This window comes from Podarcis vaucheri (genome assembly GCF_965113315.1).
Source record: "Podarcis vaucheri genome assembly, chromosome: Z".
In the NCBI taxonomy this organism is placed as follows: domain Eukaryota; kingdom Metazoa; phylum Chordata; class Lepidosauria; order Squamata; family Lacertidae; genus Podarcis; species Podarcis vaucheri.
In genome coordinates this window covers 30,497,221-30,522,980 of record NC_138758.1, presented here as the reverse complement: position 1 = coordinate 30,522,980, position 25,760 = coordinate 30,497,221, and the positions used below count along the sequence as shown (strand labels likewise).

Below are 25,760 nucleotides of genomic sequence, written 5' to 3'. Positions count from 1 at the left end.
GGTGGGATTCCATCTGCAGCCTCTGTACACCCAGCATCTATTATCAGCAAACATTTTCAGCAGAGGGCCAGTTCACTGTCCCTAAGATCTTGTGGGGGGGCCAGACTATTTTTTTTTGGGGGGGGGGAAATGAAAGAATTCCTATGCCCCACAAATAACCCAGAGATGCATTTTAAATAAAAGCACAGATTCTACTCATGTAAAAACACCAGGCAGGCCCCACAAATAACCCAGAGATGCATTTTAAATAAAAGGACACATTCTACTCATGTGAAACACGCTGATTCCTGGACTGTCCGCAGGCCGAATTTAGAAGGTGATTGGGCCAGACCCGGCCCCCGGGCCTTAGTCTGCCTACCCATGAGATAGGGAGCTGTTCCACAGAGTTTGCATTGTGGATTTGTCCCACGAGCTCCACTGCTTTTGTCCAGAAATTGTTATCTTTTTGCTAGTCATGCAACTGAAGTGGGACCCCTTCCCAGATGTATACTGAGTTCCCATTTGCTGCATGCAGTGAGCCATTGGAGGCTGCTACTCTGTGTGTCTATGGCTCCCACCTTGTTGCTTCCCCAGCACCTTCCTCTGCCTGCTTGTCTGACCATGGAGCTACATGGGTGTTGGGTGGGCTTCCAAATATCAAGTTCTAGAATATAAGATCCTTGGAGTTAATTTTTTGGAGGTATGGAGATGGGACAGAACTTCATAAAATATCATGTACATTGATCAAGATGCATAATCAAACAAAGCATTGCTTGCATTCTGTAATTTTTCCAAATAAACACATAAACTAAAAGAATACCCTAACAAAAATGTCAGGTGCATATAGGCAAGATTTTCCATAATGGAAACCACCACTATGTCACAGGCCATTATGTGATGCTTTAAATATATACCTTTCTGTGACAAGCAACCTGCAATTTCATTCAGACTATTTTATCCAAAGGTAAATAAAGGCCGGGGGAAGTAGAGTACATGGTATTGTCACCAATAAGCACTGCAACCTGTACTTGGTCCAAAAATATCCAACAGCAAAAAGGATGACAGGCCTACAATTGTACCATCATCTGTGTGCACAAATCCCTGGAAGATTGACCCAAACAACAAATGTGGAATAATACAATTATCTCTGCAATTCAAATGTGACCAAGCCCTTGTTTACATAAATTCCAAACAGATAGAATGAGGTCATTAGGAAAACAGGTAATTAAAGCCTTCCTTTCATGCTGACAATATCATCATCTTTGGAGAAACTGGGATACTGTGTAAGGAATGAACAATTAATTCAAATTGTATAAATTTCCAGAATAAAAAATGGACATATAGCCCTCATATATAACTACCCTCTACATAATACTCCTGAAGATGTTTGGCAATTTGTAAATTAACACTTGATCAGATCAAAATAGAGAGTTTGCTATTAAATTGGAGTACAGTGGTACCTCGGGTTACATATGCTTCAGGTTACATACGCTTCAGGTTACAGACTCCGCTAACCCAGAAATAGTGCTTCAGGTTAAGAACTTTGCTTCAGGATAAGAACAGATATCACCTGAAGCACATGTAACCTGAGGTACCACTGTATTCAGTTTGGGGGTAACACAAAACACAGGTTTTGCACCACAAAACTTTGGCATCAGTTTGGAGGGGATCCAAAATTTCAAGGTTACATGTTAATGAAGCTTTTTTACTTCCCAAAATCTCTTGAAAAACCCTAAACACAAAACATGTACAAAACAAGGGGTTTTAGAATTTCATATTCACCTGCTATTTTTACACCTTATGGTATAAAAGCTCTGTTTGTCACATAACAATTTCAATAAAGATTATTACCCTATTACAAATACAGACACAGAACAAGAAGTTTAGGTGGCAGTTAAGTAGCAGGTGCAAATTAACTTTAACAAAAGATGGTTTTCACATAACTAAGTTCAAATAATAGATAAAAGGGGATTTGGCTAAGATGCATTTCCCACCATATTATGCTCTTTACCTTCTTTTAGAAGATTGCTGTAACAACTGTAATTTGCACAGGTTGAGATGTTTTCTGTAAATACTAGTTCACTGAACAACTACATTTTAACCTGACTAATAATATCATGCTATATTCATACAATGGTATGAAGATTAAGTAGTCAATGTGATCTCCACAGCCCCTAAGAATAGTTGAAATCCGTCTGCCTCGGGAGACCATGGAGGAGTGCACCTTTGGGGGTGAAGTCAAACTTTTGGAAGGTTACAGCACCTGCTGTGGCTGTAGAGACTGATATAGGGGTGACATGTTTTGTTACAGCTGAGGCAGATGAAGGTGTCCAGTTGTGCTGCTGCAGACGAACCATGGCATTTCTGCTTTCTGTTCCAAGTGGCCATTCCTCCTCTGGTCACTGCTATAGATGTAAAACCTGACCATCTGTTTCCAGGAACTGTGTCATCTGAAAACAAAATCTCTTGGATAAGGATCCGCAACACTTTTGTCTTGGCGCAGAGACATGCCAGGTTGAACAGACCCCCATTGCTCCAAAGGCATAGGAGACTACCAGGGAGAAGTATTTGCCAAAAAGAGTTGGGGCAAGAACACAACCCTGTTTCACACCTCTCTATATAGGGAAGGTGTCTGGGAATGAGCAGTAATGTATTACATAATGTTAAGAAAATAAACCTTGTTTTTTCAGTGAATAACTAGCTAAAATATGACTTGAATCTAAACACAGAACTTCAAACTTGGGAATGTAAACAAAAACGCAACACTAGCTCAGAAAGAAAAAAATGGTGTAAAATTGCAGGAAGCTTAGCTTGAAGCTTCACTGTTAACTCTGTGTTGCTGGACAAAAGCAGAGAGCTTGCCTGTGAATGCACAAATGCGGAAGTTTATTTGCTTACAGCTCAGCTTCCCTGAACTTAGCACTCTGAACTTCCCTCCTTGCCAGTCAGTTCTAAGCACTGACACCCACTGAGTTCAGATAAGCCAACCAAAGTTTAAATTCTTGGCTTGGCATACACTGGCGGGAGTCCAAAAACTTGCCATAGGTTCACACCCATGATACAATTGCAGATGAGCAAAGATTGTTATTTTTATGTTCTCTTTCATTAGCACACTTTCGAAGGCCCAATTTACTTTTAAAACTCAACTAAGTTTCAAAGTATGTCTTGTGAAATGGCACAAGGGACTGGTGTTTTGGAAATATAATCTAATGCCCTCATGGGCACAAAAAGTTAGTTGTACAGTTCTCTGCATCCTGTCCTTTATCTACACAATTTACATTTACATTTTTGTGCATCATGAAATTAAGCAAGTCCTGTCAGAGATACTTTAAGTTTAATAAATGTGTAACTTGCTTGTTAAAAAAAATTATTCACAAAGAAGCATAAAAAATAGGAAACAAAGCACATGGAAGACAAATACAATTTAAAACTTATGACCCCAAAGTTCTCAGTTAGTGTTATCTTTTAACTAAAGAGATGGAATAGCTCATCAACTGCTGTTTTTCATTCAAAGAGCCTGAAATGATGAATTGAGGGAGGCTAGTCTCTCCAACTTTCACACTACACTCTCATGACAAAGCAGTAGACAACACCCCTTTGTTCTCTCCAGCACTAGAAGAAACCACTAAAGAGAGCTACTTTACATTTTTTAACATTAGGCAGCAGAGAGCAGAGCCAAGGCAGTACATGGATATAGTGTTAAGAAGAGATTAAAATATTCTCCCAAAGTAAGGAACTGAAGACAAGAACACCTTGGTTATGTGTAAAGAAGTCACCATAATCACTTAGATGGCATCACCAATGCACAAGGCAAATAAAAACAACTTAGTAGTGTGTCTTTAACAAAAACACACACAATTCTCTGGTCTTCTTTTGCAACAAGACCTACAAAGAACCCATAAGAATCAAACAAACCACTAAAATATTGTTATTTTTAAATCTCTTCTTATAGGACACACACACATCCAGGCACAACTACTTTGCTATTTTCTTGCATTTCTAAAGCCCTCTGTGTAAACCTAAGGAACTGTTATCTACTGAAGCTGGGAAAGCTTTTTGTTTTGGGGGGAGATTTTAAGAAAATAAATATGGGGGGGAGAGAAAGGGATGCAGGGAGATTACAAGTTAATGCAGAAAGATATGGGCTGCAAGTTAAAGAAAGGACGAGCTACCCCCGGAGGCTCCCCGATTGCTCCTCAAGTCACCCCAGGGTGCCACAGCCCACTGGTTGCAAACCACTGGTCCAGCAGATTATACTCCATGCCTTGCTCTGTGTTCTCACCTTGGTGGGTCACACAAGTTGTGCAATGTTGGGTGGCCACTTCACACATGAACAAACCAAGATGAATTGAAGAATTAGTTGTTGTTTTTTAATTCCACATGCACAACGGGCATAACATTTCCATGTTTCAAAAATATGCACTGATTCATAATCTAAATAATGATGGGAACTATAGCCACTCTTGCTGTAGATAGGCAGCTACACCTCAACAGTGGCTTGCTCTGGACACTTAGTAAATTCATGATGGAGACAGTATTTGAATACTAGGCATTGTAATACAGCAATTAACTTACATATTATTTTCAATACTTCTATTCTGCAAACCTGCAACTTGCACAGGGGTTATGTTCTGAAGACCGCACCTAAAGCCAAAATCGTGTGCTGTCAAAACACAATGGGCGCAGTAGCATGTGGTATTGCCAAAATCTTTTTTCTCAGAGTCTGTCCCCTTTTCTCCCTCTTAATTTTTTTTGCCAAGCACATAAAGCTGAATGTGCACAAGTTAAATGCACATAAGTTGCAAGTATACTTTGCTGCCTTTCTTCAAGGCACAGAAGTATCATTTAAAGTACAAATACTTCTAAAATAAGAAAAAAGCCAATAAAACTAATAATCTCTGGCCATTTGTGGTCTCCAAATAGTACATAAACTCTCTGGTTTGGGTCTTTTCTCCTTTGCCTTCCTCTCAGGGAAAAATGATTCAATAACATATGACCTTCCTTTTTAAAAATAACAATAGGAATGTTTGCTATCAGTTCTAGGACCTAACCAAATATTTCTACATATAAATGTTTCTTGTTATGCTTAACTGATGCCTTTGTTCACTTCACTAATGATGAATAAGGCATTTGTATGCCAAGCTGGTACATCAAATATATTTTAGTTAATTACTCACCTAATTTATCAGTATAGGTGTGTTTTTGTGATATGAAGGAAGTGCAAGGCACACATATAGCTTCATACATATCACCTGCCAGCCATTCTTGGAAGGAAAAGCCACATACAGTATTGTCTTCTTCTGTTGTTAGTCACATGCCAGAATTTTTTTTTAAAGCCCCAGAATATAGCATGTACTCCATTATTCTCACCAAACAGTCAGCTAAAGGTTTAGCTAATAATTAAATTGGATAATTAAATAACCAGTGTTAGAAACTCAAGATATATAAGCTAGGCACCTAATTGCTCCTTAAACCCAGGGACTCAGCTATATTAGTCCAAAAAACTCCAGATGGTGCTGGAGAGCAAAACAAAATATTTCTTTGTGATTTTCCATTGTGTTTTCCCCTTTTGTTATAACAATTTAATTTCTAACTTATTTATAGCATTTTCTTTCTGCTTGTAGATCCACCCCCCGTTACAGTCACAAAAATGGAATGTTTAGTTGCCATTTTCGGGCAAGACAGCTCTAAAGTTTCATTTTTCAAATGATGGACTGACTGTAATTGATTCTCATTTAAGCATCTGGCTAGTTCAGATGACAACCTTGTGCTAGGTTAAGAACTTTGAAAACTTAAAGTAGAAAAATTGCTTTATCCAGAGACAGCCAACATATATATTGGCCTATTCCTACCTCTTTTTCTTAATGGTGACACAGACCATTCATAAGACATAAGAACATTCTTTACAACTGTGAGCAAGGCAGTGGGGGTAGAGTAAGTGAGGACAAGCTACAACAATTACCGGTAACTCTAACATTGTTCACTACACCTGCTCAGGCTGCAGAGAAAAAGCATTTTGGTTCCTGAAATCCATTCTGATTGTGAAGATAAAATATAACTGACAGAATTCTACTGGATGTACTATTAGTGTGTGAAAACAGTCAAGATCCAAAGATCCCCAGGCATGAACGTCCCAGGTGGTGGAGACGTCAGGCGCCACCCTGGCACCTTCATATGGTCTCAAGTGGCTGGTAAAGGGAAAGGTCCAGTCATGGACGACTCTGGGGTTGCGGTGCTCATCTCGCTTTATTGGCCGAGGGAGCCGGCGTACAGCTTCCGGGTCATGCGGCCAGCATGACTAAGCCGCTTCTGGCGAACCAGAGCAGCACACAGAAACACTGTTTACCTTCCCGCCGGAGCAGTACCTATATATCTACTTGCACTTTGACGTGCTTTCGAACTGCTAGGTTGGCAGGAGTGGCTGATAGTCAGTGGCTGGAAGTTATAATGCAATATCAGGAGGGTTGCCTACCCCTGCCCTAAATCCTGTCTTTCTGTATAATGCTTTATTGCATCCCTGTACTTTTTACTGTTTTTTTAGTAGTATGTATTGATGAGGTTATTATATAGTTTGTAACACCTAATGGTATTTAAGTGTCTCTGTCCACAGATTTCAAGTAGCGTTAATAGGACCTTTCTCCATATTACATTCAGTGACTAAAGTAAGGACACTAGCCTAACATATAATTATTTAAAGCTCTCAGAGCATCTCACAACAAAAAAGTGACACATTGAAGTTCAATAAAAATAAAAAAGTGTTTAAAAAAGCAAGCAAAAGAGTAAAAACATATGAAACAAATGAAAAGCCTAGGAAATTAAAAAAGGTATCCACCTAACATTGAAATGACACCACGGAGGTCCCAGGTGAGCATCCCTGGGGAGGGCATTCCACAGTTAAGAGCGTCACAGTATGTTCTCTTCTGTAGCCACCTTCCAACTTCATTTTGTGGGGGCACTTGATTCATAGCCTCTGCATCAACTGGGCTTGGAAACGGGCTGGACTGTGCTGAAGTGAAGATGGTGAAGCACCAGCATACTGTAACTGAAGTTTCTGAATCATTTTGAAAGTAGCCGTATGTATAATGCATTGGAGTAGCCCAAATGGGAAGTTACCAGCTGAAAGATAACATGAAAGGTTATCACTGAACACATAGGGTTGCAGCTGGTGAAGCAGCCAAAACTGATAAAGACACTCTTGTACACAAACATTATTTCTGCCTCTAGTGACAGGTGGATCAATAGCCTAGAGGTGCTTATCTTGGCTTATTAAGCTGAGATGATACCTGAACTGTTTGGGGAAAGGTAAAGGTAAAGTTAAAGGACCCTGGACGGTTAAGTCCAGTCGAATTTGACTATAGGGTGTGGCACTCACTTCTGCTTTCAAACAAGGGAACTGGCATTTGTCCGCAGATAGCTTCATGTGGCCAGCATGTGTGCCACTTCTGGCACACAGAACACCATGACGAGCACCTTCCCACCACAGCGGTACCTATTTAACTACACACACTGGTATGATTTCAAACTGCTAGGTTGGCAGGAGCTCGATCAGCAAGCCCAAGGGCACCCTGATGGCGCCAGAAGTGGCTAACAATCTAACTTTAGCATGTCTGAAAAGCTGGGTGCATAGATATACTGTGCACTTTCTAGGGATAGCTACTTATATAAAGTTTAGTATAATTTTTATTTTAGATCTACCTAGTATTCTGTCCATTCCAGTTGCCAAATCTGATGTTTATTGTATTCATTCATTACATTATCAATGTTATGAAACTATTTCTAAAATCAGAAAAGTTTAGTAGTAGTGGAAAATGTTGCATCACATACAACTTTACTGACAGCCAGGAAGCCCCTTTCAATTATACATAAAGGGGAAGGAGGATGTCTGATGTATATAGGAAGCAGTTATGGCTAACAACTTGGATGGCTTTAAAAAAGGATGAGGAAAATTCATTAGGAATAAGGCTATCAATGACTACTAGTCATGATGGCTATGCTCTGCCTCTACTGCCTGAGGTGGTAATGCTTTTTAATAGCAATTGCTGGAAACCACAGGAGAGAAAGAGGGCTCTTGTGCCTGAGTCCTGCTTGCAGGTTTTTCACTGGAATCTATTTGGCCACTATGAGAATAGGTATGTTGGAACAGATGAACCATTGCCCTGTTCCAGCAGGCTCTTCTTTTGTTCTTATATGGCTCAATCAGTTATGGACTTTACACGGAAAAACAATTCACTGAAATCACTGCACGTTCATGTAAGGCACCAATCTTAACTTCACTAACCACTATATTCATCATTTGAGTCGTCTATTACAGATATCACTTCCATTAAAAAAAAAAGTTGTGCAAGTATTTTATACTATTTTACTCTAAAAGAAAGTATGCCTTGGCTCATCACCCTAAATTACAAGAATGAGTTTAAGTAGAAAGATCAGTTCTCCACTTGTATAAGATATTATCAGAATAAGATCTGGATCTCATTAATAATGATTCATTACCACCATTTCTAAACCAACAGAACAAGCATATACTAAACTGTACCATTATAAAGAACAAAAGTAGTTCAGCTTGTTTTTTAAATGCAACTGTAGCAAAATAAAGTGTCCCTATAATTACCTTAATAAGGTCTAGTGACCTGTTTACTGTGTAGGATTTGATCAAAATATTATGCAATTACATATGAAAGGAAGAATCTACTCTACCAGCTTTCCTCCCTTCAAAGCCACTCATACATATGTCAAAAAGAGAAGAATCATTTAGTGATTCCATGTTTAGTGTTTGTATATTTATGAAATTTTAAAGTGGTTGATTTGATTGTTGTACATTGCTTTGACACTTACATGAAAGGGCATTTACATAAAGCTTTTAAACAAAAAAGTAAGAAGAAACTGAAACAGCTTTAATCAGCCTTCCTGAACTTTTTCTGACCACCTGTCATATATACATATATATTTCCTACCTTAATTAGTACACACTTATAGGTTCAGTTTAACGACAGCATTTTCCTACTGCATTATACTTAATGCATTTATCACATCCAATATTATGTTGAAAGAAGAAACAGTTGAAGGACTATAATTATATTTGCACAAAAATGGATGAGGATAGTTTTAAAAGAGAAAAGGATGGAAAATAAATGCGAAAGGAAAAAACCACTAGTGGGAAGCAGTGATTGAAAGAGTAGTTAGAATTTTGTTTGCACATTAATTTATCACAGAAAACAGGAACCAAAGAGCAATTTCAGACCACTCCAATCCTATTCTGTCCCCATCCTCCCATAAATCAGCAGACTTAGCCACCTATTCCTTATCACAAACTGCCTTGGAAACACCTCTCAGTTACAAAAACAGCTTGTCATGTGGAATGAGAGATTGCTATTTGAGAAACTTAAGTCCAAAATTGCCCCAACTCCTGAGGCTTGTGGAACTAGTTGTAGTCCATGGGATCCTGGCCCATGCTCCATCCCATGCAATCATCTCTGTTTACATAGTTTTGGCACCATTATCCCTCAGATGTTCATCAAAAGTTCACACTGTTTTGCACAAAACAAGAAACACCAAGTCCACAATGTCCCACATAATTGTCCTCTGGGAACAAGCTAAACACCTTGAGAAGACAAGTAACTAGCCCTAATATCACAGATTTCAGAAGGCTGATTCAACAGAGGGAGTAAACTTGACCTGTTCATTACATGAAGCAGCATCAGCATCCCACTGATCAAGGGGCTTTTACCCTGTGTTCTTCTATATGTTAGCTCTCATTGGTAAACCACCTCAATGCTAACAAGGGACTAAAACAAAAGCAAAAACTTTTGCACATCACAAACATGTATTTCCAAACACACCAAATCAGGGGAGAGCATCTGGCCCCATCCTCTGGCCAAGGTGGGCAGACATCTCTAAAACCCAGGCACAAGATACCCGACAGAATGAAACCTCCACAGGTGGGGCATATCTGCAGCGGGCCTCGCATCCACAAGCAGAATCAAATGCTTTTCAGGAAGGTGACTTTAAAGACAGACACACTCAGCAGCTACATCAGCATTAATTAATGAACTAAAAGATGCCTCTTGAGGGACATATTCTGGCTCTTGCTTGCTCTCCCTTTAAGAATAAATAAATAAAAATGTCTAAGTGAGTGGATGGTGCATTAATTAAGTTTGCTTAACAGGAAATTTTAAAAAGATTGTTTGTTCTTTAAACAAAGGAAGAGATGCCTGCCCCAAGAGGCTTGCAATCCAGAAAGCTACTTTCCACAACAGGCGCTGTGGGAAGATGACGGAGAGGGAAGCCAAGCCGACCAAGAGAGCTCTTGAGCCAGTGCAGAGTGCTTCCCCATGCCGCCCTCCGACTCCAGCACGCTAGTCCTTCCACGGAGGGGTCGATTGCGGTTACACACCCAGCAGTCTCCGCTCAAGAGAATAAGGAAGCTGGAGGAAAGGGGGGGTGGATGCGTTTCATCTGTTATACTTATAATATTTATTCATTCGCAGCCCACCTTTTCCACCTCCAAGGAGCTCGAAGGGGTCCACATCGCTCTTCCCCCTTCCTCGTTTTGTCCTCACAACAACCCTGCTAGGTAGCCTGAGGAGCGATTTACCTCAGGCGCCAGCGAGGGGTGTCTCGTTCGTTCTTTCTTCCGTCTGCCGGCCTCTCACGTGGCAGGAGGGCGCTCCTCTCCGCCCGAACAGGCTCCTTACCTGGCCGGATTTCTGCCCAAGAGGCGCCGGCCGAGCGCAAACAGCGCGGCGGACTCTTTCCCCTCCTGTTTCCCTAAGTTCCCCCCGCCCCCTTGAGGCTTGGCCCCGCCCCTCCCAACGACGGTTGCTACACACTTTGCGCTGTCATCGCGCTCGTCGTTTCCCCCTTTCCGCCCCGCCTGTAAAGCAAAAGGAATCACGGATGATCATGTGACAAGGAAGATGACGCTAGGCGGCATGATGCCCCGCCTCAATAACCTCAAAGGCAGAGCTGTAGGTATAGACTTAGAGCCCGTTAAAGGAACCCGCTGCTGAACTCCAAACTCCCATCAGCCCCAGCCAGCAAGGGCGAATAGCTGAAGGGCGGTGGGAGCTGTAGTCCACCACACTGTAATCCAACCTTCGTTTCTCACTCCTGGTCTAAAAGGAAGGCTGGAAGTGTGCAGAGGCAGCTTTGCAGGGGGAGGGCTCAGTTTAGAGAAAAGGAAAATTGATGCAGAAAAGTTTTTCCCCTTCTCTCATAATAATATAAATAATAAATGATAGGAATCCAATAGAGCTGAATGATGGAAAATCCAGGACGGAATAAAAGAAAGTACCTCTTCATGTTAAACTGTGGAACTCACCCCCACAGGAGACAGCGAAGGCCACCAACTTGGAATAGCTTTGAAAGAGGATTAGACAAGTTGATGGGAGGATAAGACCATAGATAGCTACCGGCCATGAGGGATGTATTCTTTGTCCACTAATATCAAAGGCAGTAATGCTTCTGAATTCTGGTTCCTGGAAGCCACAGGAGTGTTGCCCTTGTGCTCAGGTCCTGCTTTCTGGCCTCCCACAGGTAGATTACTAGATTAGATGAGCTATTGGCCTGTTCCAGCAGGGTGCCTTTGGACAGATGCTTAAAAGCCTGCCTGAGGAACTGACACTTTGCCATGGGCCCAGGCATGAGGGAGTTTGTTCTTAACATATTATGGTTTGGGTGGCATTGCCAAGAACAGCCCTTTGTTATGCAATGATTTAATACAAACTTGAGTGCACTTCAATAAAGCTAGTATCTAATCCTCTTAGAACTGCTTTAACTTGTTTTAGGATGTGGATATAACTGTTGCAAATTGCACTTTAGAAATGTCCCTTTATGAAAAAAAAGCATCCTTGTGCTTATGGCAGTGGCCTTATGGAGCATGTTCCAGTGTTATGTTATCCCCTTTTCTGTAGATGAAACTAAAATTTTAAGACCCAGCTGATGAGGGGAAAGATGCTATTGTCTTGAGTTGCAGAGCTGTAACTGTCTACCAGTTTCTTGCAGCAGTCTAAAGTTATAAGTTATAGTCTAAAGCAGTCTAAAATAGTCAATTTTCTTGTTTCTCACAGTGTTAACATGAAAAGTTGGTGTGCTACACTATATATTGCATACTTTATTCAATCAATAAAAGGCTGAAAGACTGGCAATCACATATTTAACTACACTAGATGTCAATTATACATCTATACCAGGAGGCAGCCATTCCAACATTTAGTTTTAATTTCCCAATCCATCAGATAAAAAACCTATTTTTTAAATTAGACATTCCAGAAAAAAAATAATACTTTTTTCCAGGTAAAGGGGGTTGCTACGGGCAACCGAGTAGCTTCCATCACTGCCTGTTTACATATGACTGAGCTTAAGAATACCATAAATTCTACCATAACCCCTTTAACAAGTGTTTCAGATATTATGGGAGATGTTTTCCAAGGTGTCTTTGTTTTTTTGTTGGATTAACTCAATCAACGATAATGTCAAGTTTGCATATCATATGTATCTAAAGAAAATTCCATTCTTGGATGTCTTTGTGTAACAGGGTATACTAAGCCTACGATAGGCGCAGACTCCATGGGGCCTGAGAGGGCCCGAGCCCCCTCAAAAATTCGTTTGGGCCCAATAATCTCGGGCGCCCCTCCAGCAGAGCACCGCCGCCGCCCCTCCCCCAGCCCAAAATGCACAGGGTCGGGCTGCATGCCTCCTGCCCTCCCTCCCGAGCAAAAGCTCCACCCAATTTCCTTCGGAGCTGATTAATAGGCGCAGCACGCTCTCCCCTATTCGCTCACGAGGAGGCGGCGCCACTTTATCTGCATATTCATGAGCTTATTTATTATTCATGAGCTTTCCCGGGGCCCCCCAATATTTTTTATAAGTCCGCGCCCCTGAAGCCTACGGACAGAAATTCATTGTTACATCATTCTAAAAATTACCCCAAACATCTAAAGAACAACCTATCATATGGACAGTTTCTATATTAAAAGAGAAACTGTACATCATAACAGTTTATAGGCTGATCAATTCTCTCTGGATTTATACAAGGGCTTCCCAAAACAGGTGGTTCTTGAGTCCTGATTAAGAGCTGACAATGTCAGCAGAGAGAACAAGCTGGTCATCGCAAACACGCTTTTCCAACAACACAAGAGACGACTCTACACATGGACATCACCAGATGGGCAGCATTGAAATCGGATCGATTATATTCTCTGCAGCCAAAGATGGAGAAGCTCTATACAGTCAGCAAAAACAAGACCTGGAGCTGACTGTGGCTCAGATCATCAGCTTCTTATAGCAAAATTCAAGCTTAAACTGAAGAAAGTAGGAAAAACCACTGGGCCGGTAAGATACAATCTAAGTCAAATCCCTTACGAATACACAGTGGAAGTGAGGAAGAGTTTTAAGGATTTAGATTTGGTGGACAGAGTGCCTGAAGAACTATGGATGGAGGCTCATAACATTATACAGGAGGCAGCAACTAAAACCATCCCATTGAAAAGGAAATGCAAGAAAGCAAAGTGGCTATCCAACAAGGGCTTACAAATAGCGGGGGAGAGAAGGCAAGCAAAATGCGAGGGAGACAGTGAAAGATACAGGAAATTGAATGCAGATTTCGAAAAAATAGCAAGGAGAGACAAGAAGGCCTTCCTAAACGAGCAATGCAAAGAAATAGAGGAAAACAATAGAAAGGGAAAAACCAGAGATCTGTTCAAGAAAATTGGAGATATGAAAGGAACATTTCGTACAAAGATTACCATAATAAAAGACAAAAGTGGAAAGGACCTAACAGAAGCAGAAGACATCAAGAAGAGGTGGCAAGAATACAGAGGAATTATACCAGAAAGATATGGATGTCTCGTACACCCCAGGTAGTGCGGTTGCTGACCTTGAGCCAGACATCCTGGAGAGTGAAGTCAAATGGGCCTTAGAAAGCACTTCTAATAACAAGGCCAGTGGAAGTGATGATATTCCAGCTGAACTATTTAAAATGTTAAACGATGATGCTGTTAAGGTGCTACACTCAATATGCTAGCAAATTTGGAAAACTCAGCAGTGGCCAGAGGATTGGAGAAGATCAGTCTACATCCCAATCCCAAAGAAGGGCAATGCCAAAGAATGCTCCAACTACCGCACAATTGCACTCATTTTGCACGCTGGCAAGGTTATGCTTAAAATTCTACAAGGCAGGCTTAAGCAGTATGTGGACCGAGAACTCCCAGAAGTGCAAGCTGGATTTCGAAGGGGCAGAGGAACCAGAGACCAAATTGCAAACATGCGCTGGATTACGGAGAAAGCTAGAGAGTTCCTGAAAGACATCTACTTCTGCTTCATTGACTATGCAAAAGCCTTTGACTGTGTCGACCACAACAAACTATGGCATGTTCTTAAAGAAATGGGAGTGCCTGATCACCTCATCTGTCTCCTGAGAAATCTCTATGTGGGACAAGAAGCTAAAGTTAGAACTGGATATAGAACAACTGGCTGGTTCAAAATTGGGAAAGGAGTACGACAAGGCTGAATATTGTCTCCCTGCTTATTTAACTTATATGCAGAATTCATCATGAGAAAGGCTGGGCTGGATGAATCCCAGGCCGGAATTAAGATTGTTGGAAGAAATATCAACAACCTCAGATATGCAGATGACACAACCTTGATGGCAGAAAGTGAGGAGGAATTAAAGAACCTATTAATGAGGGTGAAAGAGGAGAGCGCAAAATATGGTCTGAAGCTCAACATCAAAAAAACGAAGATCATGGCCACTGGGCCCATCACCTCCTGGGAAATAGAAGAGGAAGAAATGGAGGCAGTGAGAGATTTTACTTTCTTGGGCTCCATGATCACTGCAGATGGTGACAGCAGTCACGAAATTAAAAAACGCCTGCTCCTTGGGAGAAAGGCGATGGCAAACCTAGACAGCATTTTAAAAAGCAGAGACATCACCTTGCCAACAAAGGTCCGTTTAGTTAAAGCCATGGTTTTCCCAGTAGTGATGAGCTGGACTGTAAAGAAGGCTGATCGCCGAAGAATTGATGCTTTTGAATTATGGTGCTGGAGGAGACTCTTGAGAGTCCCATGGACTGCAAGAAGATAAAACGCACCCATTCTTAAGGAAATTAGCCCTGAGTGCTCACTGGAAGGACAGATCGTGAAGCTGAGGCTCCAATACTTCGGGCACCTCATGAGAAGAGAAGACTCCCTGGAAAAGACCCTGATGTTGGGAAAGATGGAGGGCACAAGGAGAAGGGGACGACAGAGGACGAGATGGTTGGACAGTGTTCTTGAAGATACAAACATGAGTCTGACCAACTGCGGGAAGTAATGGAAGACAGGAGTGCCTGGCGTGCTCTGGTCCATGGGGTCACGAAGAGTCGGACACGACTAAACGACTAAACAAATATCAGCAGACATTCATTGTTTGCAGCTCAGTCTGTTACCAAAACACAGATAATTCTAGTCCTTTGAATTAAACTATTTCAATGACATAATATAAAATACTTACCAGAGTGCCACAGAGCCCACCTTGCAGCATTTCACATAATTTGGCAGATATATTTTCATGAATATATTTTGCATATGACTTCTCAGTTACCTTAAACACTTTAAGTGTGGTTACTGTACATGTTGTTCTCAAAGTTTAGAAATTAAATAAAATTTTAATCCTATTGATAAAGCAATATGTTAATATCATTTACCAATTGTAACTCTATGCATGTTGTGTGCATGTTCATGTGTATTTTATTGTGTCCAGATACCAATGGCGGAAGAGTTGGTGAAGTTATTCTAATCCATGAAGAACATCATATCAAACATGTATGTCACATTCTGCCTCCAATTGTTTTGGGACTGGCTCTTTATTTGTTTCATAAGCACAATACTCTACTGGCACAATACATTTTAACAATTCAGTTTAGTAATCTGTACTACCAAAGTACTCTTTTCTACCTAGCTATAAGGGACAAAATTAATGGAACAAAGCCAATAATTTTAATGTTTAAATGCATTTATTAAATCACAGATAACTGTGCCCTCTACAGGCATAGTATTAGTATATTCCAATAAAAGCTCCAGCGAACCCATGGCTGCTCCCAACTTTTCAGCAGAGGATTTAACACAGCATCTCTACTCCTCTCTCCATTCTTTTGGGGTAATTCGACCAACAGGAGACAAATTCCATTCTATCCCTGTTTGTGTTACAACCTGCAAATAACAGTAAAGAATCAACAGTCAAGCACAGTGAAATCTTACTTTCCAACAGCTGCAACTACAACTTTCTCTTAGAAGTTTTAAGCCAGATCCTCAAAGGCAAACCAGCTGAATGTACAGTGGTGCCTCGCAAGACGAAAAGAATCCGTTCTGTGATTCTCTTCGTCTAGCAGTTTTTTCGTCTTGCGAAGCAAGCCCATTGAAGGATTAGCGGATTAGCGCTATTAGCGGCTTATCTGCTGATCGGATCAGCTTATAAGCGGCTTAGCAAAGGGGGGGGGAGGGGGAAAACCAGCAGGAACTCGCAAGACATTGTCGTCTTGCGAAGCAAGCCCATAGGAAATTCGTTTTGCGAAGCACCTCCAAAACGGAAAACCCTTTCATCTAGCGAGTTTTCCGTCTTGCGAGGCATTCGTCTTGCAGGGCACCACTGTACCTTTCTCAGCAACACCCATTATATTTTTTCTCTTTGTAATGAGACAATGTGCACGTACCATCAGTGAAACAATGAAAAAATAACCAATGGCCCCTTAAGTTCTTTTGAAGCGTTCTGATCTGGATTTATCCAATGTAATTTTTAAAAAGGGTATTCTATACATATGGTACATAGCAACATAGTGTTATATATTGTTAAGCAGTGACAGGTGTTTTCTTCAGAGAGCGAGACATGTCTCTCTGAAGCTATAAACTTCCTGTACTTTGGTGTAACCCTCAACACCACTCAACCAGCTGCACAAACAGAAGGCATGAAGCTTAACTGTAAAATTGTTTTGTGTAAATTAAGGACCAGTTATACATCAGTTTCCACAGACCAAACTTCAATATGTCAAGGCAGAACTCAAGTTCTGGCAGCTTACTATTTCTTCATTCCACTGATGTCCTAGTTCTGAATAACCTAAACCACCATATATTAATTAAATCTAGCTCCCAATCTAAGACTTTATAATCTATTTGGCACACATGTCTTCTTAGTCTTCTTAGTTGCAGCATCCATCTACTGAAGACTAAGCTGTCCTCTTCCTCATTAGCCTGCCTCTGACTGGTGAAGGCTAACCGAGATATGATTTTTAAAATGTTGCTTAGCTGTTTTCCCTCATTTCATCTGGTTTTCATGAGGCCAAAAAGTGGATTGTCGATTCTGCTCTTATGCTGCTAAAATTATTCATATTACAGAATCTGTGTCCTGAACTTTTAAATATTATGCTGCTCGGAGGGCCCTCCTTTGGCAGAAAAGTGGCTTATAAATTTTAATTAAAAAACCCCTTAGTGCAACTTATTTTTTAATGTTGCACTTTAAAGGCAAATCTGTCCTGCAAAATCTTTTAAGTGTCATACCACCACTGCAGTACATCAACCTCGGGATGCTAAGCAATGAGAGTAACCATACAGTGGTACCTCGGGTTAAGTTCCAGAGGTCCATTCTTAACCTGAAACTGTTCTTAACCTGAAGCACCACTTTAGCTAATGGGGCCTCTCGCTGCCGCTGCGCAGCCGGAGCACGATTTCTGTTCTCATCCTGAAGCCAAGTTCTTAACCCGAGGTACTATTTCTGGGTTAGCAGAGTCTGTAACCTGAAGCGTATGTAATCCGAGGTACCACTGTATTTTCTTCTTAATGGCAGAATAGGAAAATATTTTACACAATTTCTCGGGATTTCTTAAAGAGCTGTGATGATGCTTTCATTTGTTAATTTTTCAAAATTAAATTTCATCCACATATAGCCTGACCTTTGGCTTTTCCAGAAGGAATTGTTACTTCCAATTGACAGAGCTAAATGCAAAGCTTAAATACTTACATAGCTCCAAATGGAGACACAAAACAGAGCCCCACCAAGTAAAATCAAGTTGCCATATTTGTCATGAAAATCAGGCCCATGTTTGTGGTGAACTTGTCTTGCCGCAGTACGCTGCACGCCACGAGCTAAAACACAAGATGAAACCTTTAGTTAAGAACCTCTTTTACTATGTGATGACTTGTGCATTAAATAGGAAAGAACTACAACCTCCACCACAGGTACTTTCAAACCATTTGAATATTACAGTGTATATATATATGGCTGCAACAAAAACAACTTGGCAAATTGTGAAGTTGCATGACTTGTTTGCAATGGGATCCACTCGTTCAGACACACTCCGCTTTGTGATCAATGGGAAACTAAGTCCACCATCCGATGCATTTCCATACCCACACACTTTGCACTTTATTATCTCTGTCCCTCTCTCTGCAGGAAAAGAGAGCCTCTTCTATAGCCAAGCTATTGAAAGACATCAGAACCCACATTTCAGAACTCACAGCCTCTCATTCCCATTGGATCTGTTGCGGTAACACTTGACTCAGGTTTTTTTTTGTATTTTTAATGCTCCCCATTTAGGGTACTACACACTGGATTTACACCTGCTATTAGAATTTAGAATGAAATCTCTGAAAAATCTGAAAAGCTCTGAATGAAATCTTCTGAAAAATCTAAGTTGGAGACGGAGTTGTTGGATACTAAAGGTAAAAATTTGTCTAAAATGTATAAGTTATTGCTAGAGTGGCATACAAAAGATGAACAAGTTAAATCTGCGATGATAGATTGGGCAAGAGATCTAGGACATAACATAATGCTTAACGATTGGGAAAGACTGTGGAAGAAAGGGGTTAAGTTCACCGCATGTACTGTGTTAAAGGAAAATATAATGAAAATGATGTATAGATGGTATTCGACCCCTGTTAAACCAGCTAAGATTTATCATAACTGTGATAACTTATGTTGGAAATGTAAAGAAAAAGAAGGAACTTTTTATCACATGTGGTGGACCTGCCCCAAGGTAAAAGACGTCTGAGAAAAGATTTATAATGAATTGGAAAAAACGTAGATTTGGTTGGCATGCATATTTATGGCATAATAAAGCAAAAATCCATAAAGGATTTGGAAACCACATATTTCGAAGATCTCTAATAGAAATATGGGATAGATATAAAAATCTATTAGAACGAAAAACACCACATTGGTTATCCCCATTAGAAGCAATGAGTGTGAAAAAGATCAATATGTGTGGAAATTGGATAACTTGCGGGAGATTAATACAAAAAGAAGGAAGTAAATGGAAGATGAAACCATATGAGGAAGTTAAATATGTAAATGATTGGCTACACTATCGTCAGGTTAATGAAATGTTTAAACAGGACTTTAAAAAAAGGGTTTGATTAAAATAAATCAAAGTTTGAAGTTGAGATATTAAGCAATAAATATAAAATTTTGTCTAAAATGTATCAATTGCTGCTTGAATGGCATTTGAAGGATGAGGAGGTAAAGTTGGTTATGATTCATTGGGCTAAAGATATTGGGTATAATATACAGCTGAACGATTGGGGAAAATTATGGAAGGAAGGCTTAAAGTTTACTGCATGCAATGCTTTAAAAGAAAATGTGATGAAAATGATGTATAGATGGTATATTACACCTGTTAAATTGGCTAAAATGTATAAGGTAAGCAACAAATGTTGGAAATGTAAAGAAAAAGGAACATTTTATCATATGTGGTGGGAATGTAAAAACGTGAAAAACTTCTGGGAAATGATATATAATGAGATAAAAAAAATGTTGAAATATGCATTTATTAAGAAACCAGAAGCATTTTTACTGGGCATTGTAGGAGATGATATAAACAGAAAGAACTGTAAGCTGTTTTTATATGCAATGACGGCAGCAGGAATATTATTGGCACAAAAATAGAAGCAAGAAGAATTACCGACGAAAGAAGATTAGAGGATGAAATTGATGGTCTATGCAGAATTAGACAAGCTAACAGGAAGAATTTGAAACGGCGGGACCAGAGATTCACAGAAGATTGGTGTAAATTTATGGACTATTTGAAAAGTAATTGTGACGACCAGATTACATTTGTGGGTTTGCAAGAAGTTTTGTGAGGTGAATAAATTGAATTAATGCATAACTGGATAAAAAGGGAGACATTAGTTAAGATAATTAAAGGCAATATGAATTTAAGAAATGCAGAAGAAATGATAAAAATGGGGGATCATCAGAGGTGTTGATGGAAGTCCAAAAAGATTGTATAAAATGCAAAATGTTGTGATATGCATGATAATTAATATGTTTAAAAATGAATAAAAATTAATGAAAGAAAGAAAGAAAGAAAGAAAGAAAGAAAGAAAGAAAGAAATGTTGAAATATACATTTATAAAGAAACCAGAAGCCTTTCTTCTTGGAATAATTGGTCGGGAATTGCCCAAGAAAGATGTTAAATTATTTTTGTATGCCACAACTGCTGCTCCAATTTTACTAGCTAAAAAGTGGAAAACGTAAGACTTACCAACTGTGGAAGAATGGCAGATGAAGATGATGGATTTTTTGGAGCTAGCCGACCTAACCAGAAGAGTCCGCAACCAGAAGGAGGAGGATTATCAGGAAGAATGGACTAAATTTAATTAGTTAGTTAAATTTGTTAAGTTAAATTAATTTGAAACAGCTTGCAGGAATTAGATTGGCTTAGGATTTTATATAAGTTAAGTGTTAAATTAATATGTTTAATTTCAAATTGAAAAGATATAAGGAAGTTAAACGACTAAGTTACCGGTAAGTTTATAAGAACTCTGATTTGGAAAACCATTAAAAAGATATACATTTTAATCCAACCAAGGGGAAGCGAGGAAGTCGCTTAACAATGTTAAAAAGTATAACTTTAATAAGGTTATGATATATGTTTGTTTGTTTGTTTGGTTGGTTGGTTGGTTTATAATTTTGTGAAAATTAGTAAACATTTTGGGGGGGAAACCAGAATGAAATCTCTAATTATTTTACTGTTCTGACATCACTATTCAGAATTCCTACATACTTACTAAAGTAGTTTAGGGTAGCTGGATGAATTTGCCAAATTCAAAATGTTTTCACAGGAGGCCAACAAAGGTCTCCAACATTTGAAACAAATATCACTTTCAAAAGTTTGCATGGGTAAGAAGTTCTGCTTTGAATGTGTCATTCTCTAAAATTCCAAGAGAAAGAAATATATACTCAACGACCCAATCCTATCAAGTTACAATCTTTATTTTCAATGGGGCATCCTCACACATTACTGTGCTTTTTCCATACAAGAATGAAACTGAAAGATTACTATTTATTAAGCTCTAATTGCTGGTTGTCCTAGGACTCCATAAACAAAGGCAAATGCGCTATGGCCTCTGCCCCCAACCAGGTAACCTGGGACTCCCAGAAAATGCACTATGGCACAGACAATTGCAACCCCATCGATTTGCCAGTGAATAAGCAGCCAATTCAGTGCTTGCTCTCCTCTTCTTTTCCCAGTCACCTTGTACTATTAGGTTATTATCTTGATGTAGGAGCCATCTCATCTTTTAAAATGCATACAGTGCTTAGAAAGTGTTATGTACCGTACTTTTGTGTGTTTTAAACCACCCTTCTTTTGTAATAATAAAGAAGGACAGCTGGAATCCCAAGTGCCTGCAAGTAAGGATGAGAAAGACCTCTGCCTTGAATCCCTGGAGTGCTACTGCCAGTAAATGAACACAATCCTTGGCTAGTTGCGGAGAAAGCCACTTTCTCCTGGGTCAATGGAAAAACGAGAATACATCATCTCCTTTACAGCTGGCAATGCAAAGCGCCGTCTCCATTAAAACTGCTGCAGTGTCTCCGTCTCGCCCTCCTCTTACATCCATCTCTAGAAGAGGGAGCCGGCAAAGCTGGATCTTATTCGCCACGTGCGATGCTCGGGATGACCATTTAACTAACTGAAGTTCTGCCCCACCCCAACATAACGGCTCCCCGCACCCAGCATAAATCCTGGCTACATGAAAGCGCTGCATTACCGTCTCCCTTTAGCAGCAGCAGCACCCCCCCCCAAAAAAAACCTACACCTCTACCAACATAGCTGTTTGGAGCTTCAGCCTATACAGGTAGTCCTGGGTGCCACCTCCCGCAGGACCCTCGCAGCTCAGCAACTGGCGCTGCCAAGTGAGGTCCGTCCAGGCAGCACAGAGCACAGCAGATGGCGAGGCAGGAGGGCCCTAAACGCGAGACCCCGGCGCCGAGCACGGCCTTAGCAAGGGAGACCCCGGCCACTATGGAGAAGTCGGAGGAGGGTTGCCTCTGCCCGCCGCCACCCAACGCCGCGCGGAGGACGGAGGGCCGACCTTCCCCTTTACACTCACCCGCGAAGCGCAGAGCTCCCCTTGCCAAAGGAAAAAACATGTCTCAGCCTCAGGATCGGACTCAGCCCCTCGGAGTTCCTCTCCCGGAGTCCTTGACAAGCACAGGTGAAGAGCACAATGGCCGTCGCCGTACAAGACGTGACCTGCGCATGTGCCCCCCCCGCCTTCCGAGAAGAGCATGCTGGGAAATATAGTATGGCTGGAAGAATTGCCGAGGGACCCAGCCCGGCACCCCCAGTTCTTTTGAGAGTGGTGGGTGGGAAAGAGTAGCTTGTGGCTGGCCTGCCTCTGGCCGTTCTCGGGGTCTGTGGGTTCAGGAAAGGATCGGGAGCGAGGGAAGCCGAGACCTATTGCCTCGGCGAGGTTGAGAGTCCCTTTGCGTGCCTCTTCCCCGCAGTGTCAGGATGGCCGAGTGGTCTAAGGCGCCAGACTCAAGGCGGACGCATAGAGTTGCCTTCCCGCTAGCGGGGCTGGGTGTTCTGGTCTCTGTATAGAGGCGTGGGTTCGAATCCCACTTCTGACACATCCTCTTTTTCTTTTTTTGTTCCGTTGCATTTTGTCTCATTTTTACTAAAAAAGAAAACCCATTGCACAAAGCACAGCAGGCTGGAGGAGTTGTTGCTTCGCCGCCGCTTTCCTTAGTTCTTGCTCCAGGAAAGCTGTTACCCTCCAGGTCTCCCTGACGGTTCAGTGGCGGCGGCTGCTTTTCTTTTTTCTTTTAAATATTTGTTCGTTCGGGTCTTCCATTAAATACTGACATGACAGGCAATGTAAAACAATAGCAGCACAAAACCTGTACACAAACAGATGCGTGGATGGGTGGTGGCTATTGCCATTCACGCGTAATTCCTTTGCACTGGGATCATTTGCGGCAAAAATAGAATGATTATAAATTAATAGTTAAATGGCAACGAAGGAACAATACTGCGCTCTTTGCGAGTGTTATCGTCATCATCGCCAAGAATGAAACTCAAAAAGTGATTTAGGGAACTCAAACGGGCAAGGGTGACAAACAGGGTTCGAAGTCCACATTATGATAACCGTTTCATAAAATGTTATCTTGCAAATTTCCCCGTTTGGGAAAAACCGTATAACCAGCCAGTGTTTCTTAGTGCTTCCGCTGCCTCCTGCAAGGGGCAGCGAGCGACTCACAAGAGCAGGGCGTAGCAGCCCATAAGCGGTACTGGGTAAAAGGCGGATCCAAATGATTTTAAACGGATCCTCATGAGTTCATATGCTTTTTTCATTCAAATTAAAGAAAACCACCATGATACTAGTCTGTAGGCAGCATAAAAAAAAAATCATGCACCCACTGTTTCGTGAGGCCGCAATGGCGCAAAAACATGGTTAAAAAACACGGTTCCTCATGATTTTTGCACTAGATGGCTCTGGGTTAAAGGCGGATCTACACGGATCCTCATGGATCCTCCACTTTTTAAAAAATAACTCCAACAAATCCAGTGTCAAATCACATCTGGAAAACACGCCTACAGACTGGAGTATAAAAAACGTGGATCCAACACTGAGCCACGCTGCAGCACCACAAAAACATGGATCCTCATGAATTCATATAATTTTTATATTGAAATAAAATAAAAACACCATGGTACTCTGCACCACGTGTCTGTAGGCAGAACCTAAAAAAATTACGCCACCCACTGTTTCATGGTACCACAATGGCGCAAAAACACGGTTAAAAAACACGGATCCTCATGATTTTTGCACTAGATCAGCCCAAAGTCACCATCAGATCAAATATCATGGCCATGGTCACAGCCTGCACAACAAAAAATCACGGATCCACAACTTCCTGGCGACACCGTGGCCCAAAAATGTGGTTTTGAAGCATGGATCCTTACGCTTTTTGCACTGGGCCACCCAAAACCCACTGTCAAATCACTCATCATAGCCAGGGGCAAAGCCTGCCCACAAAAAACTCGGATCCACAGCTTCATGGCCATACCATGGCCCCAAAACATGGTTTTGAAGCACGGATCCTCATGGATCCTCACGGATCCTCACACTTTTTGCATTGGGCCAACCCAAACTCACTGCCAAATCACACATCATAGCCAGGGACATAACCTGCACCACAAAAATCACGTATTCACGGCTTCCTGGCAACTCCATGGCCCAAAAACATGGTTTCAAAGCATGGATCCTCATGGATCCTCACACTTTTTGCATTGCACCACCCCAAACTCATAGTCAAAACACACATCATAGCCAGAGGCACAGCCTGCACCACAAAAATCATGAGTTGCACCACAAAAATCACAAAAATGCCCTTAGCAGCACTGTTAATGTCACCACTGGATCATTATTATTAGAGCCGAGAGGAGCATGTATGACTGTATATTGTACCAAGATATGGTTCATCTTCAAGAACAGATCAAATACATGCAGAAGTATTAAAGAGGAGAAAAAATATGAAACTGCTTACATACTGTCAACTAATATCCAGATTCAAGAAAGACTGTATGGCAAACAGTTAAATCGGTGAAAAGCCAGAATTTGAGTCCATCATAACAGAGGTCTACCTTTTGGGGAAAATTTATAAACTATTACTCAAATATGACACCAAGCCTGAACAAGCAAAACCTTATATGACAAAATGGATGTAAAAATTTTAAGAGCAGTTTACAGTGGAACAATGAGAACAATTATGAATAAAGGAATAAAATTCACTGCAAGTTAAGCCCTAAAACAAAATTGGTACAGTGGAACCCTGGGTTGCAGACATAACCCGTGATGGAGGCATGTCTACAACCCAGAGCGTTCTCATCCTGAAGCTGCGCGTCTGCACAGGCGTTGGCGCAATTTGGCGCTTCTGCGCATGCGCGAGCGGTGAAACGCAGAAGTAACCCGTTCCGGTACTTCCAGGTTTCCCGCAGTCCACAACCCCAAAATACGTAACCTGAAGCAGCCGTAACATGAGGTATGACTGTACAAAAATGTTCTTTCAATGCTATATAACTTTGAAAGATATACAGAAGATGAATAATGAAATGAATGGACATTGCTGGAAATGTCATAGACCTCAAGGAACCGTCTTCCATTTATAGTGGATCTGTGAAAAGACCAAAAAGTTTTGGAGGAAAGTTCATTTTGAAATGAAAAAATGTAAAAAAAAAAAAAAGCAAAATTTGCATTGGACCCCAAAACTATGCCATTGGGAATGACTCCTTCAGCTACTGTATTGTGAAATCATCAGTGGAACTATTTAGTTATATGACCACAGCAGTCAGAGTGTGTTAGCTAACATATGGAAATCTGACATATGTCCTGAGATAGATGCATGGAAAGAGAAACTATCAGAATATGCAGTAATGGCAAACCTCACGAATTTAGTAAATGATAGACTCATGGCAAAACATAAAAAATCTTGGAATCTTTGTGATTTGTATACAACTTAAGAG

General features: G+C 40.9%; 2 protein-coding genes across 7 annotated transcripts in view; both read right to left on the bottom strand.

Annotated features, from left to right (window-relative positions):
- ATP7A (ATPase copper transporting alpha) overlaps positions 1–10,741 on the bottom strand; it is a 44,025-nt gene extending 33,284 nt beyond the window's left edge. For 2 of the 6 annotated variants that reach the window (XM_082207357.1, XM_082207358.1), the window contains exon 1: positions 10,574–10,741. Coding sequence is in view for 4 of the 6 variants with exons in the window: in XM_082207353.1 (XP_082063479.1) it covers positions 558–643; positions 2,243–2,336 (180 nt within the window). In the remaining 2 variants the exon portion in view is untranslated. Of the gene's footprint in view, positions 1–557; positions 644–2,242; positions 2,452–10,471 lie in introns of those variants that run through there. The other 4 variants (XM_082207354.1, XM_082207355.1, XM_082207353.1 and 1 more) reach the window with 4 other exon arrangements.
- A 5,211-nt stretch (positions 10,742–15,952) lies between these two features.
- COX7B (cytochrome c oxidase subunit 7B) lies at positions 15,953–22,502 on the bottom strand. Its single transcript, XM_082208309.1, has 3 exons — positions 22,342–22,502; positions 17,969–18,093; positions 15,953–16,167 (listed from the first exon to the last, which is right to left on the bottom strand). The coding sequence occupies exons 1-3, from the start codon at positions 22,379–22,381 to the stop codon at positions 16,090–16,092; spliced, it is 243 nt and encodes an 80-aa protein (XP_082064435.1). The 5' UTR covers positions 22,382–22,502; the 3' UTR covers positions 15,953–16,089.
- Positions 22,503–25,760: the final 3,258 nt, after the last annotated feature.

What these genes read in the sequence shown, in the direction of transcription:
- COX7B (XM_082208309.1), bottom strand. Translation starts at nt 22,381, where the DNA reads ATGTTTTTTCCTTTGGCAAGGGGAGCTCTGCGCTTCGCGG. An exon ending in GGGAGCTCTGCGCTTCGCGG is followed by an intron (nt 18,094 to 22,341) that starts GTGAGTGTAAAG and finishes CTTGTGTTTTAG; the next exon opens with CTCGTGGCGTGCAGCGTACT. An exon ending in GTGTCTCCATTTGGAGCTAT is followed by an intron (nt 16,168 to 17,968) that starts GTAAGTATTTAA and finishes TGTTATTTGCAG; the next exon opens with GTTGTAACACAAACAGGGAT.